The following is a 13,592-nucleotide window of genomic DNA, read 5'->3' on the forward strand; positions in this document are numbered from 1 at the left end:
TGAGTTTTTACTGGCAAAAAAATATTTTTAGAGTGGCCTTCCTTACGAATTTATTTATATCTATAAATGCTTTAAATGGCTTGTAAGGATTCATTGGAGCAAATTTCAGTCCTTTGCTAAGGACTGATATTTGTGTAGATGTTAGAGCATTTTGGGATAGGTTGAAGATGCCAAGTTCCTTCTCATTTATAGGGGTTATTGTCGGACTAGCCTTTCTCTTTTGTGCTCTTCTCTCACTTCTCCTTCCTCTAAACTTAGGCTCCTTTTCCTCGTTTTTATAGGATGCAGTGTTTGTGCGTTATCTTATGTTTTAAAGAAAACGAGAGCAGACAGGAAGAAATGAATAACAGATCCTGACAGAGGGAGAGAAGAGGAATCGATTGGGGAGAGGTAAGTTCGGCATGACAGTGCCGCTTTAATTTCTTCTCAGTCACTATGACACCTGATGGTCGTATTTCTTATCTATTAAAAATAAATTGTCATTTTTTCTAAGTATTGCAAACAATAATTTATAGTGGCCGATTTCCTTTAACTCCCGGTATATTTCTTTCAGGTGTATTTGTAAGGAGAGGTTATACTGAATGTGGTGACAAGAACAGAAATACACAAAGCAAAGCTATGAAGAAATCTTTTAATAACCGCACCAAGGACTTTAACTCTGAAAAATCAAGCATTTTCTCAGATTCCTATATTTTCTCAAAGAAGATAGTAAACATAAACCCCAAACCTTTCTCATGTTCTGTAAGTGGAAGATATTTTAGTCATAAAGAATCTCTTGGTAGACATCAGAGAGATCACACAGGAGAGAAACCGTTCTCATGTTCTGAATGTGGAAAATGTTTTGTTCATAAATCACGGCTTGTCAATCATCAGAAAACTCACACAGGAGAGAAACCGTTCTCATGTTCTGAATGTGGAAAATGTTTTGATCATAAATCAAGGCTTGTCAATCATCAGAGAACTCACACAGGAGAGAAACCGTTCTCATGTTCTGAATGTGGAAAATGTTTTGTTCGTAAAGCAGTGCTTGTCAGTCATCAGAGAACTCACACAGGAGAGAAACCGTTCTCATGTTCTGTATGTGGAAATAGTTTTAGGCACTATTCAAATCTTGTCAGTCATCAGAGAATTCACACAGGAGAGAAACCGTTCTCATGTTCTGAATGTGGAAATAGTTTTAGGCACTATTCAAATCTTGTCAGTCATCAGAAAACTCACACAGGAGAGAAACCGTTCTCATGTTCTGAATGTGGAAAATGTTTTTGGCAACATTCAACTCTTGTCAGTCATCAGAGAACTCACACAGGAGAGAAACCGTTCTCATGTTCTGAATGTGGAAAATGTTTTGTTCGTAAAGCAGTTCTTGTCCGTCATCAGAGAACTCACACAGGAGAGAAACCGTTCTCATGTTCTGAATGTGGAAAATGTTTTTGGCAACATTCACATCTTGTCATTCATCAGAGAACTCACACAGGAGAGAAACCGTTCTCATGTTCTGAATGTGGAAATAGTTTTAGGCACTATTCACATCTTGTCATTCATCAGAGAACTCACACAGGAGAGAAACCGTTCTCATGTTCTGAATGTGGAAATAGTTTTAGGCACTATTCAAATCTTGTCAGTCATCAGAGAACTCACACAGGAGAGAAACCGTTCTCATGTTCTGAATGTGGAAAATGTTTTGTTCGTAAATCACAGCTTGTCAGTCATCATAGAACTCACACAGGAGAGAAACCATTCTCATGTTCTGAATGTGGAAAATGTTTTCGGCAACATTCATATCTTGTCAGTCATCAGAGAACTCACACAGGAGAGAAACCATTCTCATGTTCTGAATGTGGAAAATGTTTTCTGCAACATTCAAATCTTGTCAGTCATCAGAGAACTCACACAGGAGAGAAACCGTTCTCATGTTCTGAATGTGGAAATAGTTTTAGTCACCATTCAAATCTTGTCAGACATCAGAGAATTCACACAGGAGAGAAACCGTTCTCATGTTCTGAATGTGGAAATAGTTTTAGGCACCATTCAAATCTTGTCAGTCATCAGAGAACTCACACAGGAGAGAAACCATTCTCATGTTCTGAATGTAGAAAATGTTTTCTGCAACATTCAAATCTTGTCAGTCATCAGAGAACTCACACAGGAGAGAAACCATTCTCATGTTCTGAATGTGGGAAATGATTTTTCGTTAAACCTAATCTTGATAGACATCAGAGATCTCACACAGTCCACCAAAATTCCCTGCAAAACCATCTCTTTAACATACCACTTGGCAGTGGCAGAGGATGTACTGAACAAACATGTCCTAGCGTGGTACGTGGACTTACACACCACATACACCATGGAACACTGGCACAAAGCCTAAACAGCACATAAAGGGAAAACAGCTTGCACAGCGCACCTGGAACAAATGAGGAAGTTACTACACCGATGGTATATAGTACCAGAAAGACTGACGAAAATCTACCCCACAGCCTCTGCAAAATGCTGGAGGTGTAACACAGAAAGGGGAACTATGCTTCACATATGGGGGACTTGGGCACACAATTTACGCTGCAACCAGCATTGGGACTCCTGTTCCTAACCCTAGGCACATTTAAATGTGTCAAGGGGGCCCTGATCTTCCATATACTGATCTCGGCTCTGACTACAATAGCGAGGGAATGGAGATCCACTAGGGCACTAGGGCAATTGTTTTTTCGACATGGGACCTGAAAAGAAAGGTTACAACAAACTTCGACTACGAAGCAATGTCGCAAAAACAATTGCATGCCAAAAAATACGTCTCAGAGGCAGGGACGTGATGGACGGAGTGCCTTGCGCACCTTCTACAGGACTACTAAGTCCAGGCACCTAGTATTGACTCACTAGCAAGCGACAGAATGCTACCGGAACACACAATCGCACCGAGACCATCCTATATCCGAAATAAGACCATGGGCCCACGACCCCTAGACATACCCCAGAGGTAGACTAAAGAAATCCGGCAGAGAGGCCCCCTACCAATAGCACAGGAATAAAGAGAAGGTGTCACAATAGGGTCACCAGGAACACCGCCCTCCAGGAGAGGTAACATGACCTGAACCTCAGTCAACCGAACCCCAGGGACCCCCCCCCCTTCCACAGAAAAACGAATGACAGCACACCTGCTGACTGCTGCTGACCTCAGCCGGTCCAAAGGACACAACAGCCTAAGCCGGACAACCAACCCTAAATAATAGGCAAGGGAAACCTACAACTGGAAAAATAAGTTGGAGTGTAGCGTAGAGGTAGCGGGGGGCGCAACTAGGAGAACAACCGAATGGTGTGAATATACATGTCCTATAAATATAACTTTTTTTTTTTTTTAATTGTAGAACCAAAACCTGTGCCCTTTGTAATCCAGTGTATAAAGCATAATTTTCACAATTGTAGGGTGGAAATAAATCAAAAGATAGGCCAGGAGGCATGCTATTCAAGAGGAACAAGTGGAGGGCCAAGTAAAACTGTTCAGTACTCCCACAGATCTTCTGTGGGACTGATTTCCAGTGATGTGGCGTAAGGACAGAAGTGCACCATAGACACTGCAGTGGGGCCTGCTGAATTCCATGAAATAATTTAACATGAGGAATATATTCCAATTTTTTTTATCAATTATCAATAAAAAATATATTACAATAAATTCACACTCACACACAGCCCCCTCACTCTCACACAGCACCCTCACTCTCACACACACAATGCGCACCTCACACATACAATATGTCCAAATTATATATATATATATATATATATATAAACACACACTACAGCACCCCTCACACTGCACACATTACGCGCCAGATACAAGCTGGATCCCTTACCCTATATGCACTCTTAATCCTCTCCACACACACACACACACAATCTTCTATACACACTCTGGGTCCTTTACACACTAGATCTCCTACACACACACACACTGCACAACCTACCCACACACTACATTCCTTGTAAGCAAACACATACAACATTCTCTAAACACATCTTCTCTACAACCTCTACACACACTATGTCACCTATACACACACACTACAGCCCGTATGCACACACTCGCTACATCCCCTATAACACTATGTCCCTATACATACACTCTCTACAGCCCCTAGCCACACATATTACACCACACATAGAAATGGAATTGACCTATACACAATACCACACCACAATCTACACACACGCAATCCCACAAGCCGGTTCCAAACACATGCACCATACACTTTCCTGGCCCTTTTGTCCTCTGGTATCCCACTTGTAGAGACACCAAAGACAATTTAAAAGCAAACACAGCGCAAGCATGTTATTAAATTTGCTTGCGCTGCGCAGAACAAATACAGGGCCTTCTTCTAATGCCAGAGCTTTTCAGCGGGGCTCTGCGCATTGAACCAACATGCTCACTTTGAGAGGGGGCGTGCTTGTCATTAGTGATGTCAAAACACACACTCTCTGTCCCCGCCCCTTCTTAGGTGGCCGCTCTGATTGAAAAATGCCCAGTGTAACGGCACCTCCAGGCATAAAAGGGGGTTAAAAAGCCGTTTAGTAGATCTTCCCTTCCAGAGACACCGGCACAGCTACTGTAGACACCAATCCAGCGAACCGGAGAAGCATCGAATGCCGTAAACAGGCAAACCAGAACTATACGAATGCTGTAAACAGCCGAATAGGAAAAACCATACGAATAGGTTTACACTCCTAGCAGTCGAACTGGAACAGCATACAATAAATCCCCCCCAAGAACGAGACAAGGCTCTGTTTTGAGGGTCAAGCAGGAACAGACAGAGCTGTGGGTTTATTGTTTTTGTATACACATTAGTACCACCCACAGGGTTTTGGAAAACAACCAATAAACACGTACAATACACTCAGACACTCCCACACAAAATCCTCCCCTCTGCCTGTGATACAATTACCTTACACAGTGGGTAATGTAATTATTACAGGCAGAAAAATAGTTTTTCCACATTATTCATAACTTTAAAAGTATCACATTCACATACAACTTTCATTTTCAGAATCAGCATACTCCAAATACAAACATACGTCAAAATCTTACAAATTGGTCCAGTGGTTCAAAAGATAGATCGTAGTCCTTTGTGACCTAATGAAGCATGGCTAATCTGCCCCAATCCAGTTTCACAGAGTCTTCTATCCTGGAGATAATTGGGTAGTAACCCAATTATCTCCAAGGACAGAGGCAAAACTCCATTGAACACATGGCAGCAAAAGACAATAAAATACATAAAAATATATAACTGTGCAGCCATTGCAAAAAACAGTGTAATGCCTTAACTATGGTATCCTCTTACTTCCTGGTTCCACGGAGCCTAGCCACACCCCTGTATGACACGGTCTGCCTATTTAATCTGACTGCACCAGCTGATCAAGGCTGGATTATTGAACTACGTTCCTTACTCACAACCCGGCTACAACTTCGTTGTGAAAGCCTCTGCTACCAGACCGGACTGAAAGACTCTGCAAAGTTCCCTTCACCTCTCCTCATGCACGACTAAAGATTAAACACTCTTCATACGCCTCTGAGGAGATCTCGGGAACCAGTGTTCTATATGCCGGAAGCTAAGTAAAACCAATGTGATAAGAGTTGCATCTAAAAGCTGTTATTACCTGTCTCCAAAAGTCCTTCGGTAAAAACAATCCCGTTACAGCTAACTTCAACTCATACTTCATATCAGTTATCTGCATCTGTCTTGCTTCAGTTAAAGTATGGAACAGCTATTGTAATTACTTATCACCTAAACCGTTGATTCTACTAAGAGACTCTTTATTGATTCAGTGTCTGCAATTTACTACCATTTACTCCTTAAAGCTACAGTGCCTGTAACTGTGGACTTCAGTTATCATTTACTACTTAAGGCTTCAGTACCTGTAAATTGGAATTAAAGTCTTTTCCTTTTACTTTCGTTAATAAAAATTCAACTATACGAAATCTGCAGTTGTGTTCCTTCATAACAAATGTTTAAACGTGACAAACAGGTACATTCAACATATCCCCAGATAGCTCAGATCGGAGCGGACATTATTACTGAATGGCGCTCAGATCGCACACATACAGTTCAATTGTCATGGAGCCAAAGTCTTTCCCATCGTTTTTCATTATACGCATGGGCTCCATGGCATAGCTATCTGGGGTATCACCGCTCAAACAGGGCAAATAGCACCGAATGACCCGGATTTCAGGTCATTGCAGGGGAAAATCAAGCGTTTCAACATGGGACCATATTCTAAAGGCAGCAGACAGGCAACCAGGCTCCTCCAATGCACAGTGGCGAGATTGGTCTCGTCACATGTTTCCCCTTTTCCAAACAGACTAACAGGGTATCTGACCTCCTGCCGGTCAGTGCCCTGGTTAGTCCAACAGCCCACCCACAAAACACAATTAGCAGTACAGCCCACCCACAATAACTGGTTACTACACCTGGGTAGAGGAGAAACTTGTCCATGTCCAGGTGCCTCACCACGGCTGTGCGGGGTACTGGTAGGCTGCCTTGGTGGGTTGCTGAGTGGGCAGAGACCAGCGGTACTCTGCCCTGGTGCCAGCACTACCACGAAAGTAGCCTGGTTGGAGCCTGGTTGTTGAAGGAGGAGACCAACTGTCTCTCCTTTGGATACACAGCTCTGCTGCTGGAGGGGGAGACCGACTGTCTCCTCTTTGGCTAAACAGCCCTGTTGCTGGGGGACAGGACCAACCGTCTCTGCCCCTGGAAGCTCAGCCTGCTGCTGGGGAATGGAGACTGAGCTCCCAATTCCCTGTACATTGCTCTGCCGCTGTGGAATGGAGACTGGGCTCCCAATTCCCTGCAGGACCGGTGGAGAGACCTCGGTCCCATCTCCACCGGCCACCTGGGGTCCTTCCCAGTAAATCTCCACAATATCTTCCCAGCTGAATGGGTCTGGATCTGGGTCTGTCACCTTGCTGTCCTGCTGAGCCTTCCCAATGGAGTGGAAGAGATCTCGGTAGTCCTGCTCCCACTCCAGGGTTGCTAGGTTAGCCAGGTCTTGCTCTACCTCATGGAGGTCATCCCAGTCATGCCTAGCCCCCCTCTCATAGAAGATGTCCTGAAGTCTGGTCTGCGCAGCGCTCCCGAAGTCAGGCTCTGCAAAGGACTCCCATAACAAGCCAGGACCATCAAACTCCTCTCCCTCTGGCTTGTCATGCTCGGCTGTCCAGGGTATATACTGTGCCATATACCACCAGAGCGCCTGGTAGGCATCCTTCAGCCATACCCGGTGCTCTAGTTCCTTCACCCATTCCTCCAGGGGCTGCTCTCCCAGGAAGGGCATCCGCAGGGCCACTTGCTTCTGCAATCGCTGCTCTTCACTGGGGAGACTCTCACCCCGCTTGTATTGTACATTATCCAAGGCCTGGAACCAGATGCCTTTCCTTAATGAATCCCGGCCATCCAGGTCCTCCTCCTCGTATAACACTGCTGGTTCCATTCTGTTGCTTTTAGGGTCACTGTACTGGGACATGCGTTGCCCCCAACTTGTAAATCCACGGAATGGTGTCTCCTTGTAGCTGTCCTTCTGGCTGTAGGAACGATCCCGCCGCTTGCCACCAATTGTAACGGCACCCTCAGGCATAAAAGGGGGTTAAAAGCCGTTTAGTAGATCTTCCCTTCTAGAGACACAGGCACAGCTACTGTAGACACCAATCCACTGAACCGGAGAAACATATAATGTAGCAGACTGGGTCCTATACCAGAGTATGCCCCAGTTTCCTGGAGGGGCTGATGGCTCACCTCCTGCCCAGTGATTATGGCCCTGGAGGTATTGCCCTTTAAATACAGTATTTGGGCATGATGGATTTTTATTATGTGGCTACTGGCCCTTTAAGCACAGTCTATGGACTTCTATTAGACTGTGTATAGATTGTGTATAGGAAGGTGCACCCCTCCCCCGTTTTCCGTCCCATTGTTCTCCAGCAGGGCGTAGTCCCAGGCACACTGCCAGACTAGTTGGAACTGGTTTGGGCTGGAGAGCCATGCTTTAGTGGAACTAAAGGGAAATCCACCTAACTTTTTAACCCCCATAACTCCCGAACCCCTGGTCCGATCTGGGTGATTTTTGAATATGTTATTCACCCAGATCAGGGCTATCATGGGATTTGGGGGTGTACCCTATGTATTTGGGGTACATATAGAAGTTGCAGAAAAATAGGTACAATTTAATTATGTTAACAAATAAGCTGATGGGAGGAGATGTGTGGGTTGTACCTTGTACTTTATTGGTTAATGTACTAATTATTGTGGGTGGCTCCCTTGCACGGGAGCATTGCATAAAAGCAGGGGTTGTGTGATTAAAAGTTAGTTAATTTCTACTCCTGATACTATGTGTTGTCCAGTGATTGGGAAAGGTGATGGGATATTATTGGATTTTATTACTGACTGTGCTGGATATTCTCAGGCATTTATTACTTGTTCCTGCCTTCTCTAGATATACTGGTGGAGTTAAGCTGTGAGAAATCAGCTCTCCGCTACATTGGTTGGCAGCGTTGGGATCCAGATCCACAGAGGAGCAAGTACCAGTAAAGGCAACCGCACTAATGGCGGAATACAGAGCAGAAAAGGGTCCAGTTTGGGTACAGAACAACCCAGCAGAGGAACCGGGGCGGTTGGAATTTCAGAGAGAACTGCAATTCCGGCTGTCATTCTATGGGGAAACTCCACCAACAGAAGACAGAAGTACAGGAGTTTGTACGAAGACAAAGGGTTCAACAAACTCCAGAGAGGAACAGCACCTTAGAGACACAGGAATCAATATGGAGCGACATAGAGCCAGCGAGTCCCTGGACAATGCTCAAGGTGAAAGATGAGTTTAACCGGAGGTTACAGAGCATCTTGTCCGCAGAGAGGACGCCCGACAAGAGATGTGGGAAGAAACTCTGGAGGGTGTACAGCGTTGGCGAGGTGACCGCCTCCCCAGCAAGGAGCCCTACGGATGCCTATACTGGGAGATTAGCCCCGGGGAGAGTTGGTGATACAGCTTCATACACTGGCATGGAGGGAACTGGGTCTCGATGATGCGTACCAAGCGCTACGTTGGTACGTGGTCCAGCGTGTTCACGGAATGGCCAAGTTCGACAAACTGGAGGGCAAGGAGTACACTGGCTCTGGTTTATTATGGGGGGGCCTTTGCAGAACCGGACTTTGGGAGTGCGGCAGCATCCCAGCTTTGGGACATACTTAACTATAGAGAGGCCATGCTGGATCTCCCTATGGCTGAAGACCTGGAGCCAGACCTGATTGAATTGGCTGTCCAGGAATGGGAGCTTGAGCAGGATTACCAGCACCTGATCAGTTCCAGCCAGTCATCCTATACCCTGCAGGTACCACCAGAGCAGGGGGAGTTCGAACAGGATTATGCCCTTTTATTTGATACAGTAACACTGCCTGATTCCAACCTGAGGGGGCTTATGGACTGTACACCATTGGGAGCATTGAGTTTCATCCTTCCTCCCCAACAACCAAGCCTGTCATCAGGAGACCTGGGGTCTGTACCATCTACACCCCAACCAGCCCCAGAACTGAGGGACTTCATAGACTGGTCCTGGGAAGACCCACAGATGGCAGTTAGAGATGGGACGGCGGTCTCTCTATTGGCCCTACAGGGGTGCTGGGCAGTCGGCCCAGATCCCCAACGGCAGTGTGAAGAGCAGGGAGTGGAGAGCATCGTCTCCCCTCCCCAGCGGCAGTGTACCTTGCAGGGAGAGGAGAGTAGGGTCCTCCCTCCCCAGTGGCAGGGTGAGCTACAGGGATGCTGGGCAGTCGGCCCAGATCCCCAGCGGCAGTGTGTTTCATTGGGGATAGAGAGCAGCGTCCTCCCTCCCCAGCGGCAGCATAGCCCACCAAGGTGAGACAGTAAGCCCCACAACAGTGCAGATGGGACCGTAGTCTCTGCACCTACACCACCAAGGATAAGGACAGTCTGTTTCCCCCTCCAGCAGCCAAGTGTGATGTTGGGAGAAGTGACAGGCGGTCTCTCTCCCCAGCGGCATAGTGCCTTACAGGGAGGGGAGACAACTGGTTTCCCTCCCCAGCGGCTGAGCATGTCATTGGAAGGGGAGATGGCTGGTTCCCCATCCCAACAGCAGAACAATTTATTGGAAGGTGAGACAGTCGGTCCCCCCCTACAACAAAGGAGAGCGTTGCAGGAAGAAGAGCTGGCATCCGGGCAGAAAGCCGGCGGCTTCTGCCCTCTCTTCCCTTCTGCCTTAGAACCTGATGGCGCACCATCTACATCAAGGGCACCGAGGGCCACAGAGCCAAGTTTCGCTGGCCTCGACCCACCAGGTCTAGAGGAGGGGAACTGCATCCGCCGTCCCCAGCAACAGTTTTGTCCAACCAGGGGAGAGACTATGGATTTACAACGGGGCACATGTGGCAATTAGGATACCGGGAAAGCTACACCGGGTAAGAAAGGCCGGTCGACTATTAGCACCCCAGACCGATTGGAGTCTGGATAGTCGTTTTGGTAAAGGGGAGAAATGTAGCGGACTGGGTCCTATACCAGAGTACGCCCCAGTTTCCTGGAGGGGGCTGATGGCTCACCTCCTGCCCAGTGATTATGGCCCTGGGGGTATGGCCCTTTAAAGACAGTATTTGGGCATGATGGATTTTTATTATGTGGCTTCTGGCCCTTTAAGCACAGTGTATGGTCTTCTATTAGACTGTGTATAGGAAGGTGTATCCCTCCCCCGTTTTCTGTCCCATTGTTCTCCAGCAGGGCGTAGTCCCAGGCACACTGCCAGACTAGTTGGAACTGGTTTGGGCTGGAAAGTTTGGGCTGGAGAGCCATGCTTCAGTGGAACTAAAGGGGTTGTGTGATTAAAAGTTAGTGAACGTACTGAAGGGAACTTTTCACGGTTCGGAAGCGGTGCAGCTGTTTGTCGCACTTTGGCAAGTGTATTTGTAGTTCCCGCTGTTCCCTTGTGTTTGCATTCGTGGTAACATTGTTAATTGCATTAATATTTTGAGAGATGGGTTTGGCCTGAACAGTGCCAGTCGTTCCCGAATCTCCCTGTTGGTTTCCGTCTCATTCTCATGAATGGTTGGTGTTTCCGCAGCCAAGTTCTCCCGGTCTAGCTCCATTAATTCGCTGATTATGACCTGCTTGGCTTTGTTGCGTGGAGTTCCTCCACAAACTCCTAATAATTCTTTCAATGTGCTGCGCTTAAGCTGTGTGTACCAGCCTTCCATTCACTGTACACCAGTGCCAACCACAGATTAGCAGTCCAGGAAAAGGGATGATCCCACTTGCCACCAAATGTGGCGGCCTGTCACAATATGACTGCCACGGATGGCGTACAATTTTGGAACACCCCAAAAGTACCCCCAAAATGCATGGGAAGCCCACAAGAGTCACATCCATGGATAGCATGGATCTGGGTGAGCAACATATCCAAAGATCACCCAGATCAATTTGGTAGTTTTGGATCACCATCGCAGGGAAGTTCTCACCAGTCTGTCACGAGGTAGAAGACGAAAATAGTTCCAAGGAAGTGTTAGCAAGAGCCGGTTGTTACGGTTGCCTCCAGGCTAGCTGGAAGTTAGACCGCTTAGATGTCCTGGTTCCCGGTATTGAAGAGTGAGAGCGCCGCTCCGATCTGCATACAGTAATAATCCTGGAAATGTAGATATTTAACACTAGCTACGAGTAGAGCTAGGATACACCTTTTCCTACAACACGAGTCGAGGCTGCGAGTTGAGGGTAAAATGAACTGGTTTAATGGGTACTCATGCACGGATTAAATACAAGTTTCCAGGCCAGCGGAACACCTCTCTGGACCTGATGGTACAAAGAACAATACAGTGTCACAGCCAATAGGAACACTCCCCCCTACCCTGGAGATAATTGGTCTCATCGGTTACAGTTACTCAATTATCTCCAGGTACATGAAATACCCATGTTTTATTCCACAAAAGAAAACAGGATAAAAATACATAACATTCACATGATAACACTAAAATGACCCATCTCCAGACAGTTTGGATCTGAGCGCACAAAACATACGAATTACGCTCAGATCTCACGAATAGTCTCTGAAAGGCCCGGGAATAAAGTGTCTGTATGGCTTTCGTGTCTTGTTGTCCAATCAGATGGGACAACCGGCACCTCAGCGGGATCCGTGCAAACTAGTGTCCGATAATAGTTCCAGGGGTTTGACGATCAAGTCCCGCTGAGCCTTCGATGGCAAAAGATGGCCACCACCTTGTGTTCGGCATATGAGTGGCGACTACCTTGGGATAAGTGATTATCTTGCGGTTAACCACAGAAACCGCAGTTTAATTAGAGACACACGCCAGAGTATAGGTGGTCGCCATTCGGTAGTTCTTTCGTCAGTTTGGTCGGCTCCCCTTTCGATCATTTGTATACGAACAGTGATGATAAGGCGCGTTCGTATAAACAGTGTCAGAAAAGTATCTAGGTAGCAACAAAAGTGGCGGTATTGTAAAAGTATCCAGGTAGCAACACAAGTATCTGTGTTGTAGTAGACAGAGGTGATCTCTGTAACATGGCTCCCTCCTTGTGGAACACTCTGGCAGACACGGTCTGACCCCTTTTCTGGGCAGACTAAGGCTGTCCAGAACTGGGCTATTCTGGACTGAGGTCTGTCTGTCTTGATTACCCGTCAGCGTTGCCATTCTGTATCCCGGGTCTGTAAGTGATGGTGAAATTGAATTGCTGTAGGGATAGGCTCCATCGTAACAGTCTGCCATTATCTCCTGAGACCCAGTTTAGCTACACCAACGGGGTATGGTCTGTAAACAGAGTGAACTCTTGTCCATACAGGTAGGGAGTCAGTTTCTTTTAACGCCCACACCAGGGCCAAACTTTCCTTTTCCACTGCAGCATAGCCGACCTCTCGTTGCAGGAGATTTTGGCTGATGTAGGCAACAGGATGCTCCCCTCTGTCTTCTCCTATTTGGCTGAGGACTGCCCGCAGCCCGAACATGGAAGTGTCTGTGTGGATGAGAAAGCGTTTGTTAGAGGCTGGTGCAGCCAAGACAGGAGCATTAACCAGTGCATTTTTGAGAGCCTGAAAGGCTGCCTCACAGTGGGGAGACCACAGGACCTGTTGGGGAAGATTTTTCTTTCTCAGGTCTGTCAGGGGTTTGGCAATAGTACTGTAGTCTGGTATGAATCACCTGTAGTTCCCAGCAGTGCCGAGGAAGGCTAGGACCTCGGTCTTGGTGTGAGGTGTTGGCCAATTTGTAACCACCTCTATCTTGGCTGGTTCTGGCCTCTGCTTTCCACATCCCACCCGGTGACCAAGGTACTGAACCTCAGCCATCCCAAAATGGCATTTCTCTGGCTTCAGGGTCAGGTCAGCCCGATTCTGATCGATGACCATTCCTACATGAGCTAAGTGTTCCTCCCAGGACTCACTGTGGATCGCTATGTCATCCAGGTATGCACAGGTAATATCCTGGAAGCCATCAAGGAGTCTGTGACAGAACCCTCTGTATGTGAATTACTTTTATATTTCCATAATTTGTCTGTTTGTTTGGCTGTTTCCTACCCGTAGAGCCCCCACATTTATTTCTTCATTTTAC

General features: G+C 46.7%; 1 protein-coding gene across 1 annotated transcript; it reads left to right on the forward strand.

Annotated features, from left to right (window-relative positions):
* The first annotated feature begins 285 nt into the window (after positions 1-285).
* Positions 286-2,239, forward strand: LOC134568455 (oocyte zinc finger protein XlCOF7.1-like). The gene is made up of 2 exons (XM_063427057.1): positions 286-390; positions 554-2,239. The coding sequence occupies exon 2, from the start codon at positions 619-621 to the stop codon at positions 2,182-2,184; it is 1,566 nt and encodes a 521-aa protein (XP_063283127.1). The 5' UTR covers positions 286-390; positions 554-618; the 3' UTR covers positions 2,185-2,239.
* The last annotated feature ends 11,353 nt before the right edge of the window (positions 2,240-13,592 follow it).

Source organism: Pelobates fuscus, chromosome 7 (assembly GCF_036172605.1).
Source record: "Pelobates fuscus isolate aPelFus1 chromosome 7, aPelFus1.pri, whole genome shotgun sequence".
Taxonomy (NCBI): domain Eukaryota; kingdom Metazoa; phylum Chordata; class Amphibia; order Anura; family Pelobatidae; genus Pelobates; species Pelobates fuscus.